The 13,575-nt window shown below is 45.2% G+C and overlaps 1 protein-coding gene across 3 annotated transcripts in view; it reads left to right on the top strand.

Moving 5' to 3' along the window:
- DHTKD1 (dehydrogenase E1 and transketolase domain containing 1) overlaps nt 1-13,575 on the top strand; it is a 58,064-nt gene that overhangs the window by 23,950 nt on the left and 20,539 nt on the right. For all 3 annotated transcript variants that reach the window (XM_025397459.1, XM_025397457.1, XM_025397456.1), the window contains exons 7-12: nt 354-552; nt 3,932-4,244; nt 6,453-6,537; nt 7,014-7,153; nt 11,774-11,924; nt 13,124-13,230. In XM_025397459.1, coding sequence (XP_025253244.1) covers nt 354-552; nt 3,932-4,244; nt 6,453-6,537; nt 7,014-7,153; nt 11,774-11,924; nt 13,124-13,230 — 995 coding nt within the window. The remainder of the gene's footprint in view (nt 1-353; nt 553-3,931; nt 4,245-6,452; nt 6,538-7,013; nt 7,154-11,773; nt 11,925-13,123; nt 13,231-13,575) is intronic.

Here is a 13,575-nt window from a genome sequence, read left to right on the forward strand (position 1 = left end):
GGAGAAAGAGAGTAATAATAGTAACAGTAACAAAATAAATATTAACTACTATGTACCAGGCACTGTTAGGCATTACAATTGTGTGTGCATTCACTCATTGAACCTTTGCAGTATCACTAAGAGATAGGAGCCCCTATTCCCGGTTTATAGATAAGGAGGCTGAGATTTGTAGCTTTACCAAGGTCACACAATAAGTCCCAGAGTTGGAACTTGCCAGCTGGTCTCCAAAGCTGGGGTTCTTAACCAAACCAGTATCTACCTGTGAGGACTGGGCTGTCTTTTGATGCAGGAAGTAGGGCTTAGAGAGGGCCAGTGTTAACTGTCCTGTTTCAGCTTGGTCTTCTGTCCTTCAGGAAAGCTTGTGGGCTGTGCCATCGTCCATGTCAATGGAGACAGCCCAGAGGAAGTGGTCCGTGCCACACGACTGGCTTTTGAATACCAACGCCAGTTCCGCAAGGATGTGATTATTGATCTGTTGTGCTACAGGCAGTGGGGCCACAATGAGCTGGATGAGCCATTCTTCACCAACCCCATCATGTACAAAATCATCAGGTACAATTATAAACCCTTGTGTGATATGCTCCCTAACAATTAAAATGCATATATATTTTTTTGAGATGGAGTCTTGCTGTGTTGCCCAGTCTGGAATGCAGTGGCATGATCTTGGCTCACTGCAATCTCCACCTCCCGGGTTCAAGTGATCCTTCTGCCTCAAGTGATCCTCTTACCTCAACCTCCCGAGTAGCTGGGATTATAGGCGTGTGCCACCATGCCTGGCTAATTTTTGTAATTTTTAGTAGAGACGGAGTTTTGCCATGTTGGCCAGGCTGATCTCAAACTCCTGACCTCAGGTGATCTGCCTGCCTCGCCCTCCCAAAGTGCTGGGATTACAGGCACGAGCCACCATGCTCAGGCAGGACATGAAACTTTCAATGCTAAAGCTGACACAGTTCTGGGCTGGAGTGCAGGTGGCACAATCTCGGCTCACTGCAACCTCTGCCTCCCGGGTTCAAGCAATTGCAATTCATGTGCCTCAGCTTCCTGAGTAGCTGGGATTACAGGTATGCATCACCACGCCTGGCTAATCTTTGTATTTTTAGTAGAGACAGGGGTTTTGCCATGTTGGCTAGGCTGGTCTCGAACTCCTGGTCTCAAGTGATCTGCCCGCCTTGGCCTCCCAAAGTGCTGGGATTACACTGTGCCTGGCCTCACATACTCTTCACACTTCACATGGTTCCTCATTAAATAGACAAAGGGCAATTTAGAAACTCAGCAGATGGGAAGATTGAAGCAGGGGGAATTAAGCAAACCTCGCCCAAATCTACTTACTGCAGTGTTGGCAGGACCAGAAATAGAACCTCAGCGATCCATTTCTACAAACCATAGCTGCAGACCTGCCTGGCACCTTGGTAAGAGGTAACTCAGAGGATTTTAGTGAATGTTCAGAACCATGCTGTCCAATATGGAAACCACTAGCCATCAGTGGCTATTGAATACTTGAAAAGTGGCTAGTCCTGATTAATGTGCTATAAAGATAATACATACACCATATTTCAAATACTTAGCATGTAAAATATAAACCCAAAATAATAATTTTTAAATTTATTAGATATGGAAATGACAATATAATGAGTATATTGACTTAAATAAAATATATTATTGAAATAGTTGGGCATGGTGGCTCATAACTGTAATCCCAGCACTTTGGGAGGCTGAGGTGGGTGGATCACTTGAGGTCAGGAGTTTGAGACCAGCCTAGCCAACATAGTGAAACCCCGTCTCTACTAAAAATACAAAAATTGGCCAGCGCTGTGGCGTGTGCCTGTAGACCCAGCTACTCAGGAGGCTGAGGCAAGAGAATCGCTCTACCTGGAGTGGCAGACTTTGCAGTGAGCTGAGATTGTGCCACTGCATTCCAGCCTGGGTGACAGAGCAAGACTCAATCTCAAAGGAAAAACAAAAAGAAAAGAAATTAATTCCACCTGTTTCTTTTTACCTTATCTAATGTGACTGCCAGAAAAATTTAAATTACTCATGGCTTGCATTTCATTTCTGTCCAGTGGTGCTGATTCAGATGGTTAATGTGACAGAGGGGGAATTCGTTACTTTGGAACTTCGTTTTCTAGATACTAGGAAATAAAATAGATGCCCGTCCTCCAGCTTACTTCCTTATATATCTAAATTAAAGCAGAGGAATAAACATTTTATGGGCTTTTCTGATCCTTGGTACCAGAAAGAGGACTGCTCTCAGAACTAATTGTGTTCTGTTTAGCTCTGAATTTAGCAGCTGAATGACTCAATGAACCTCAGGGCCCTATTTTATCTTATTTATTTTTTTGAGACAGGGTCTTGCTCTGTCGTCCAGGCTGTAGTGCACTGGTGTGATTACGGCTCACTGTAGCCTGGACTTCCTGGCCTCAAGCGATCCTCCCACCTCTGCCTCCTGAGTACCTGGGACTATAGGCGCTTGCCACTACTCCTGACTAGACAGGGTCTCACAGTGCTACCCAGGCTGGTCTTGCCATCTGCCTATCGCGGCCACCCAAAGTTCTGGGATTGCAGGCATGAGTCTCCTTACCTGGCCCCAGGGCCTTAACTTTAAAATCTATCATGCTTTCTTCTCTCTTTTATCAGGATTAAATATGATAATATATGTGAATAGACTTTATAAGGTATTACATGAATGTAGAGTGACATTTATTGTGACACCCAGGTGCTGATGATTGTAGTTAAAGGATGATTGACGCAACCTGAAAGATTGCAACTTTTAGAGACTGGGGCAACTTTGGGTTCCATACCTTTTTAAATAAAGGGGGGTGCTGATTGGATAGACAGTGTGGGTCAGTCTTGGAAATAATTGTCAGAATTTATCAAATCATAGAAAAACTCTATTATTTCTACTTGGATACAGACAAAAACTTATAAAGATAAATTTGTTTTCTCTTACTTGCCTGGAAAAGAGGTTGTTACTGTGAGTGCCTTCATTTATTAAATTAATTAATTATATTTAGCATTGCTTATTTATTTTATGTTTTATAAACTTATTGAGATGAACATGACATAATATAAAATTGGCATCTTAATGTGAACAACTCAGTGGCATTTATTTACCTTCACAAAGTGGTACAACCACCACTTCTGTGTAGTTCCAAAACATTTTTCCTGAATGCCTTTTTATTTTATTTTTATTTATTTATTTATTTATTTATTTATTTATTTTTTGAGACGGAGTCTTGCTCTGTTGCCCAGGCTGGAGTGCCATGGCGCAATCTTGGCTCTCTGCAAGCTCCGCCTCCCAGGTTCACACCATTCTCCTGCCTCAGCCTCCCTACTAGCTGGGACTACAGGCACCCGCCACCACGCCCGGCTAATTTTTTTTTTTTTTTTTTTTTTGTATTTTTAGTAGAGACGGGGTTTCACTGTGTTAGCCAGGATGGTCTCAATCTCCTGACTTTGTGATCCACCCACGTTGGCCTCCCAAAGTGCTGGGATTACAGGCGTGAGCCACTGCACCCGGCCTTTATTTATTTATTTTTTGAGACGGAGTTTCACTTTTGTTGCCCAGGCAGGAGTGCAATGGTGCGATCTCGGCTCACTGCAACCTCCACCTCTTAGGTTCAAGCAATTCTACTGCCTCAGCCTCCTGAGTAGCTGGGATTACAGGCGCCTGTCACCACGCCAAGCTATTTTTTTGTATTTTTAGTAGAGACAGGGTTTCACTAGGTTGGCCAGGCTGGTCCCGAACTCCTGACCTCAGGTGATGTACCCACCTTGGTCTCCCAAAGTGCTGAGATTGCAGGCGTGAGCCACTGCACCTGTCGAATGCCTTTTTAGAGTGCTGACAGTCCACCGCACTTGACAGTGACTCTCTCTGTCTCTGTTAGATTGTTACAGGTCAGATTGATTTTTGTTTCTCCTCTTTCTTGGACAGAGCTCGAAAGAGTATCCCAGACACATATGCAGAGCACCTCATTGCCAGTGGACTCATGACGCAGGAGGAGGTGTCTGAAATAAAATCCTCCTACTATGCTAAGTTGAATGATCACTTAAATAACATGGCCCACTACAGCCCCCCTGCCCTGAACCTGCAGGCCCACTGGCAGGGCCTGGCTCAGCCAGAAGCACGAATCACCACCTGGAGCACAGGTGTGCCCCTCGACCTCCTGCAGTTTGTTGGCGTGAAGTCTGTAGAGGTGCCAAGAGAGCTGCAGATGCACAGTCACCTGCTGAAGACACATGTTCAGGTGGGCAGCTTCCAAATGGCTGGTTATTGCTTCTCCTTCCTGCTCAGCCAAGGGACTGACATTGGTCTGGTCTTTTTGGTTGGCCGATTCATTTGACAGAAATTTATTGTGTGTCACTAGGTTGTAGAAACTGATCCTAGGGTTGTTTTGGTACTGATAGTTACCTCAGATTTTCTCTACTTTTCTTTTTCCTTCATGTATTTATGCATGTTCATACATTACATGTACCTGGAATACATGTACACTATAAAAAAATACAGAGATACAAGAATGTCTGTTTTTATTTTTTCAACCGGTGAGTAGAAAATACTTTAATTGTTTCAGCCGGCTTAAATAAAAGAAACAAAAATCAACACACACACCCCAAAGAAGCCCCATAAACATGCCAACATTTTACGTATTGTCTTAGTATCACTATAGGATGACAAACGGCCCTGGTGGGCCTGGGACTTAGGGGTTTTCTAGAGTGTGGGACTTTCATAGGGGTTTCCTGGAGTGTGGAACTTTCAGTGCTAAAACATGGAGAGCAAAGAGTTAAAGGTCTTTATCTTTTTTAAGCTTGAAGATGAAGGAAATTTGCCCTCTAAATTATTTTATTTTATGTTATTTTTGAGATGGAATCTTGCTGTGTCTCCCTGGCTGGAGTGCAGTGGTGCGATCTCAGCTCACTGCAACCTCTGCCTCCCAGGTTCAAGCGATTCTCCTGCCTCAGCCTCCTGAGTAGCTGGGCTTACAGGCACGTGCCACCGTGCCCAGCTAATTTTTGTATTTTTAGTAGAGATGAGTTTTCACCATTTGGCCAGGTTGGTCTTGAACTCCTGACCTCAGTTGATCCATCCACTTAGGCCTCCCAAAGTGCTGGGATTACAGGTGTGAGCCGCTGTGCCCAACACGAATTATTTTCAAACACTAACTTGGCCAGGCATGGTGGTTCCTATCTGTAATACCAGTGCTTTGGAAGGCGAAGGTGGAAGGATTGCTTGAGCCCAGAAGTTCAAGACCAGCCTAGGCAACATAGTGAGACCTCATTGCTAGTAAAGATTAAAAAAATAGCCTGGCATGCTGGCGCATGCCTGTAGTCTCAGCTCCTCAGGAGGCTGAGGTGGGAGGATTGCTTGAGGCCAGAAGGTTGAACCTGCAGTGAGCTGAGATTGTGCCACTGTACTCCAGCCTGGGTGACAGAATGAGACCCTGTTTCTCCAAAAAAAAAAGAAATTAAAATTAAAACAATCCATTAACTCTAAGTTTTTGTTATAGGTACAGAGAGTATTACAACAAACTATTAATATGTACTCATCACCCAGCTTAGGAAATAGGATATTATAAATACAGTTGCCCACATACTCCTCCTTGATCCGTCTCCTCCCACCTCTGCAGAGGTAACCACTAACCTAAGCACGTGTTTGTTTTACCTGTTTTAAAATTGTATGTAGGCCGGGTGTGGTGGCTCATGCCTGTAATCCCAGCACTGTGGGAGGCCGAGCCAGGCAGATCATTTGAGTTCAGGGGTTCAAGACCAGTCTGACCAACATCACGAAACCCCTTCTCCACTAAAAAGTACAAAAATTAGCTGGGTGTGGTGGTGTGCACCAGTAGTCCCAGCTACTCAGGAGGCTGAGGCAGGAGAATCACTTGAACCAGGGAGGCCAAGGTTGCAGTCAGCCAAGATCACACCACTGCTCTCCAGCCTGTGTGAGAGAGACTGTCTCAGAAAAAAAAAAAGAAAACAAACCAACTGTATATAATTGCTCTCTTTCTCTAATGTATCCCTTTGCACTCTGTTTTTATTCAGCATTTTTTTTGATGCTTAATTTTGTTGCATTAATTTGTTTTTTTTTTTTTTTTTGAGACCGAGCCTTGCTCTGTCGCCCAGGCTATAGTGTAGTGGAGCCATCTCAGTTCACTGCACTGCACCCTCCACCTCTCAGGTTCAAGTGATTCCCTGCCTCAGCTTCCTGAGTAGCTGGGATCATAGGAACATGCCACCAGGCCTGGCTAAGTTTTGTATTTTTAGTAGAGATGGGGTTTCACCATGTTGTCCAGGCTGATCTCGAATTCCTCAAGTGATCCACCTGCCTCGGCCTCCCAAAGTGCTGGGATTACAGGCATGAGCCACCATGCCTGGCCTGCATTAAATTTTTTGTACTCATTGTGAAAAAGGAGATGGATTCTTAGACTTTCCTTTTTTTCTTCCTCTGAATTTTACAGTCCAGAATGGAGAAGATGATGGATGGAACCAAGCTAGACTGGGCCACTGCGGAAGCTCTCGCCTTGGGTTCCTTACTTGCTCAAGGTAAGAATTTTCTGTCTAGCTAGTAGAGAGTACTTTTAATCATGTTTGCTACCTGTTACCTTTCAGTTTATTTGAGTTATAACTACCTCCCATTGTGTTCATTGACCAGAGAGGTTCTAAAACATGTTAATTTTTCTTTCCTGACAATATTACTTTATTGTAGTATAAGTCATGCTGACAACCTTCATCAGAGTATAGACATAGGACAGTTATGCCTGGGAAACAAAGGGCTAGTGCTGGATGTACTGGAAAGATAGTTTTCTCTAAAAATTGCAGGGCACATGATACCTCTCCATTCTTACAGAATCTCATCTTAACTATAGACTTTTGAATATCAGACAGCATATATTAATAACTATCTGTTATCCTAAGGAAAATTCTCAGGATTAAGCCAGTATATAAGAATTTAGAGTCACCACACCTTATTATTAGGCTATTTATGGGAATTTGACTTTTTTTTTTCTTGCTTGCTTAAGGTTTTAATGTTCGTCTAAGTGGCCAAGATGTTGGCCGTGGAACTTTCAGTCAGAGACATGCAATGGTGGTTTGCCAGGAGACCGATGACACCTACATCCCCCTGAACCATATGGACCCCAATCAGAAGGGATTTCTAGAGGTGAGATGTTTCTATAGCTGTTGTAAAATCCAGGTGCCAACAATTACAGTTCCAGGATCTTAGAACAAATAGGAACGAGTGCTGGCAACTTTGGGTTCAGTACCTTTGGAAGTAAAGGGCTGCTAGATGGGTGGATGAGGTGGGTCTGTCAATTTGGGATGGAAGTAACCCACTAGAGAGTAGGCTGGAACTTGCTTCTTCTGGTGACTTATCTGTAATCATGTAAATGTCAAATCGATGTGTTTTGTCAACTCAAAGTTGACATTATCATCTGCATATTGCGGTAATTCATTAAAGTTATTCAAAGATGTGGATGAGTCAGTATTCCTTGCCTACTTAAGGAAAGCAAAATCGCGCATCCTCAAGGTTACCTGTTGCCTAAGGTATGATCGATTTGACGAATGTACACATAACCATGTATTTCTTTCTTTTTTTTTTTTTGAGACTTAATCTTCCTCTATTGCCCAGGCTGGAGTGCAGTGGTGCCATCTTGGCTCACTGCAGCCTCCACCTCCTAGGCTCAAGGGATCCTCATGCTTCAACCTCCTGAATGGCTGGGACCATGGGCATGAGGTGCCATTCCTGGCTAATTTATTTATTTTTCGTAGAGATGGAGTTTCGCCATATTGTTCAGGCTGGTCTTGAACTCCTGGCCTCAAGCAGTCCACCTGCCTTGGCGTCCCAAAGTGCTGGAAGTATAGGTGTGAGCCGCTGCACCCAGCCAGATGTAACCATGTATTTCTGTGTAGCAGCTTCTGTGCCCTTCTCTTTCGTGCCTTAAGGGTAGTAGTGGAGTTTTCATTTATTTACTTCAAACAAGTATTCAAGTGTCTAGCACATGATGTTTATGAAAATAACTTACTCCTTAAGGTAAGTTGAGTGGCATGTCATCTTCTTTTCTACTCTAGCCATTAGTTTGAGAACATCATCTTGAGTTACTGACACTCTATAAAAAATTCATTTGGCGGCTGGGTGTGGTGGCTCACACCTGTAATCCCAGCACTTTGGTAGGCTGAGGCGGGCAGATCACGAGGTCACCATTTTGACCATCCTGGCCAAAATGGTGAAACCCCATTTCTACTAAAAATACAAAAATTAGCTGGGCGTGGTGGCACGTGTCTGTAGTCCCAGCTATTCAGGAGGTTGAGGCAGGAGAATCGCTTGAACCCGTGAGGTGGAGGTTGCAGTGAGCTGAGATCGCGCCACTGCACTCCAGCCTAGTGATAGAGCAAGACTCCATTTCAAAAAAAAAAAAAAAATTCACTTGGCAAAAGCCACATTTTAGGAAGATAACTGAAGGGATATGGAGCTCATCTTTTCTTTAAGTTAGTCCAAAATCTACCCTTGGATCAAGTCAGATTGCTGAACTAGATACTGAAATGTTTAGTATTCCCCTACCTCACATGAAGCTTTCATTGAATTGTGCTTTGATATTTATTATCAGTTTTGAATTTTGCTATTGAAAAAGTCCCAATTAAATACCTGTGTCTATTTTGTGGATACTGTTGAAGATTTAATTTTTATTTATTTATTTATTTTTGAGACGGAGCCTCACTCTGTCACCCAGGCTGGAGTGCCATGGCATGATCTTGGCTTACTCCAACCTCTGCCTCCTGGGTTGGAGCAGTTCTCCTGCCTCAGCCTCCCAAGTAGCTGGGATTATTTGGCTTCCCAGAGTGCTGGGATTACAGGTGTGAACCACCACACCTGGCCGAAGATTTAATTTATTATTTAGGCTGGGTGTGGTTGCTTACACCTGTAATCCCAGCACTTTGGGAGGCCAAGGCGGGCAGGAGTTCAACACTGGCCTGGCCAACATGGTGAAACCCTGTCTCTACTAAAAATACAAAAATTAGTCGGGCATGGTGGCACATGCCTGTAATCCCAGCTACTCGGGAGGTTGAGGCAGAACTGCTTGAACCCAGGAGGCGGAGGTAGTGAGCCGAGATCATACCACTGCACTCCAGCTTGGGCAACAGAGCAAGACTCTGTCTCAAAAAATAATAATAGTAATTTATTATTTAATACCATGTCCTCTATGTGAAAACCCTGGGAGAAACTCCTGCTTGATCTTGGTAGTGAGAGTAGCTGTATTTTCGTAAGCAGTGATCTGCCTTCATTGTCTGTATTGAATTTTATAACTGACCAGCGTTCCCTTATCAATAATGGCTTCTAGGAAGGGACAGAGGCCAGGCAGCCTTCATGATAAGTGAATAGGTCCTTGGGGTGTGTTTTTCCCCCCAACTCTGTTGTACATCTCAATCTTTGTGTGTGTGTACGTGTGTGTGTGTGTGTGTGTGTGTGTGTGTGTGTGACAGGTCCTCCTCTGTTGCCCAGGCTGGAGTCCCATGGTGCAATTATAGCTCACTGTAGCCTCCAGCTGTTAGGCACAAGCAATCCTCCCACCTCAGCCTCTCAAGTAGCTGGGACTACAGGCAAGCACCACCAGGCCTGGCTAACCGTAAATATTTTGTAGAGATAGGGGTCTCACTGTGATGGCCAGTGTCGTCTTGAATTCCTGGCCTCAAGCAATCCTCCTGCCTTGGCCTCCCAAAGTGCTGGGATTATAGGCGTGAGCCGCCGTGCCCAGCCTAGAGGGTTTTTATTTTTTTAAAAAAAGCTTTATTGAGCTATAACTCATAAAATTCAACCCCTCAGTGTGTACACTTGAGCAGTTTGTAGTCTATTCACAGAGTTGTATAATCATCACCACTATCTAATTTTAGAACATTTTCATTGCCCTAGAAAGAAAGCCCACGCCCATTAGCAGTCACTGCCCACTTCTTCCTCCCTCCAGCCCCTGGACACTACTCATCGACTTGTTTCTATTGATCTGCCTATTTTGGATGTTTCATGTAAATAGGATGGTATAACATGTGGCCTTTTGTGACTGGCTTCTTTGACTTGGCATCATGTTTTCAAGGTCCATCCATGCATGTAGCACGTATCAGTTCATCCTGGTTTTTTTTTTTTTTTTTTTTTTGAGACCAAGTCTCGCTCTGTCACCCAGGCTGGAGTGCAGTGGCGTAATCTCGGCTCACTGCAACCTCAGCTTCTTAGGTTAAAGTGGTTCTCCCACCTCAGCCTCCTGAGTAGCTGGGACTGCAGATGTGTGCCACCAGGCCTTGCTAATTTTTGTGTTTGTAGCAGAGACTGGGTCTTGTCACATTGGCCAGGCTGATCTCAAACTTCTGACCTCAAGTGATGTGCCCATCTCAGCCTCCCAAAGTGCTGAGATTATAGGTGTGAGCCACCGCACTCTGCCCATCCTTCCCTTTTATTCCAAAATAATATTCTATAAAGATGTGACTTAAGCATATGTTTTTTTAAAATTTGAAAGAAACACAAAATTACCAAAATGTTGTATACAGTAAGGAACATTTTCTTATTTTTTTTTTTTTTCTTTTGAGACAGGATCTCGCTCTGTCACGCAGGCTGGGGTGTAGTGATGCAATCACAGCTCGCTGCAGCCTCAACCTCCTGTGTCCAAGTGATCCTCCTAACCTCCTCTTTTCCATCTTGAACCATTTGAGAGCAGATTGCCATCCTGGTGCCCCCTAGTGTGTATTTCCACAAACAGGGACATCCTTCTCCATCATAACACACCAAAATCAGGAAATTAACACAGACATGACTACCATGTATTTCTCAAACCAAGATCAGCCATTTTTTTTCTTTTCTTTCTTTTTTTTTTTTTTTTGAGGCAGAGTCTCACTCTGTTGCCCAGGCTAGAGTGTAGTGGCGCAATTTCGGCTCAATGCAACCTCCACCTCACAGGTTCAAGCAATCCTCCCACCTCAGCCTCCTAAGTAGTTGGGACTACAGGTATGTTCCACCACGCCCAGCTAATTTTTGTCTGCTTTTTGTAGAGACGGGGTTTTGCCATGTTGCCCAGGTTGGTCTCAAACTCCTGTGCTCAAGCGATCCTTCTATCTTGGCCTCCCAACTCCCAAATTGTTGGGAGGCCACCACGCCCGGCCACAGGTTTTTGAAAACCTTGTAAGACACAGTTGTATACTCAGCTCCAGAGGAGGGTCATCTGAGAAGTATATGTGCTTATCCTTGAAGAAACTCTGTAATACCCATATTCCGGCCTCTTTTATCTTTTCCTCTCTTTGTCCCAACTTTTCTCATCTGCATCCCTGACACCAAGCAGCAAATCTCTTCTCAAAAGAATGTGGTGATGAGGCCGGGCGTGGTGGCTCATGCCTTTAACCCCAGCACTTTGGGGGCCAAGGTGGGTGGATCACCTGAGCTCAGCAGTTTGAGACCAGCCTGGTCAACATGCTGAAATCCTGTCTCTACTAAAAATACAAAAATTAACTGGGCGTGGTGGCGGGCACCTGTAATCCCAGCTACTCAGGAGGCTGAGGCAGGAGAATCGCTTGAACCTGGGAGGCGGAGGTTGCAGTGAGCTGAGATGGAGCCATTGCACTCCAGCCTGGGCGACAAAAGCGAAACTCCGTCTCAAAAAACAAAAACAAACAAACAAAAAGAATGTGGTGATGAATGAGAGCAAGGCTCCCTCTCCGCACCACCTCCCTTTGATAAGTTCCCAGGAACCCAATGCTCTGCCCTTGCCCTCGCATGCCAGCGTTTCCTTCTCTTCCCTGGGATTAGGTCAGCAACAGCCCCCTGTCAGAAGAGGCCGTCTTGGGATTCGAATACGGGATGAGCATTGAGAGCCCAAAGTTACTGCCCCTGTGGGAGGCACAGTTTGGTGATTTCTTCAATGGTGCCCAGATCATCTTTGACACATTCATCTCTGGAGGTTGGTGTCAGTGTATAAGGTGGGTACAGGTGGGGGTCCCTGCATGGCCCCAGCCTCATGGGGACAAATGAATGAAAAGGGGCCGCTGCTGCCTGTGAGACTCCCGTGTGTAGCGGCACCTCCAGGGAGTTGGGGTCACTCTGTTATGACGGGAGTGTAGCCACTGTCAGGTTCATGTGTTACTGGGACAAACACCCAAGCTCTCTGTCAGCAGGAGCACTGGTGCCACCCAGCGCCTGTGCCCAGGAGTCAGTAGGGCCATGAAAACCCGCTCCAGTGTCTGAAAACTTCCAAAGCAGTACCTGCTCACTGTAAAAATTAGAAGGAATTGAAGTAAACATCTGAGTCTTTCCCCAGACCCTGAATCCCATTTTCCAGGGATGCCCATTCTTGGGTTTTGAATACCCGCCTTCAGTCTTTCCGATAGTCATGCTTCTCTGTAACATTTTCACTGGGAGGAACAAAAGTGCCTGAGGAGCCTGGACTTCTGACTTGTCCAGAGACTGTTCTGTCGTGTCCACCACCCCCTGTTTCAAGACAGTGGCCTGTGTTGTCAGCCGGGCTGTGAGAAAGGTGGGAGCTGCGCATTCTTGTAAGAGTGGTGCCTGCAGTGATATCAGAGTGGCATGTGCTGTCCAGGAAGCTGGGAACGTTCCCCTTTGAGTTTGTCTTCCACTCGTAAAAGCCCAGGGCCTGTGCCGTGATAGGTTATGATTTTCTTTTTTGAGACGGAGTCTCACTCTGTCCCCTAGGCTGGTGTGCAGTGGCACGATCTCAGCTCACTGCAACCTCTACCTCCCGGGGTCAAATGATTCTCCCACCTCAGCCTCAAGAGTAGCTGGGACTACAGACGTTGCACCACTACACCTGGCTAATTTTTGTATTTTTAGTAGAGACGGGGTTTCACCATGTTGGCCAGGCTGGTCTGAAACTCCTGACCTCAAGTGATCCATCCGCCTCAGCCCCCTAAAGTGCTGGGATTACAGGTGTGAGCCACCGTGCCCAGCCCATGATAAGTTTTCATTCAACGAAATGGACATTTCCCTAAGTATAGCATAATAGTTCTAGAAAGTGCATGTAATAAAAGCAGTTTTGGGGGGTCAGGCAGAAAACTAACATTGATTTCCCCAGCTGAGTCACGTGAGGCCGCTTTGTCCCCGCTTCGCAGAGCTCTTACACCCCACATGGTGCTTTTCCAGGAGAAGCCAAGTGGCTCCTCCAAAGCGGCCTCGTCATCCTCCTTCCACACGGCTACGACGGGGCTGGGCCAGACCACTCATCCTGTCGAATAGAGCGTTTCCTGCAGGTAAGGCAATGTCTTCTGGAGTCAAACAATCACTGTCCTGCTTCCTAGAGCTTTTCTACCTCCTGCGGGTAGCTTAACGCCCACCTAACTGTAGGATAGCTCAGTATTTGAGTGAAACAGATTTGATGCAATGTCCATTTTCTTCGGAAACATAATGTATCAGGTATAATAATATCACGGTTTTATGGCAATTAAAGTTCTCTTGTGCCAGGATCAGCAGTTCTTATACCAGACTGATCATCAGAATCTCCTAGACACCTTTTTTTTTTTTTTTTTTTTTTTTGAGATGGGGTCTCGCTCTGTTGCCCAGGCTGGTATGCAGTGGTGTGATCTCGGCTATTGCAA

Source organism: Theropithecus gelada, chromosome 9 (genome assembly GCF_003255815.1).
Source record: "Theropithecus gelada isolate Dixy chromosome 9, Tgel_1.0, whole genome shotgun sequence".
NCBI lineage: Eukaryota > Metazoa > Chordata > Mammalia > Primates > Cercopithecidae > Theropithecus > Theropithecus gelada.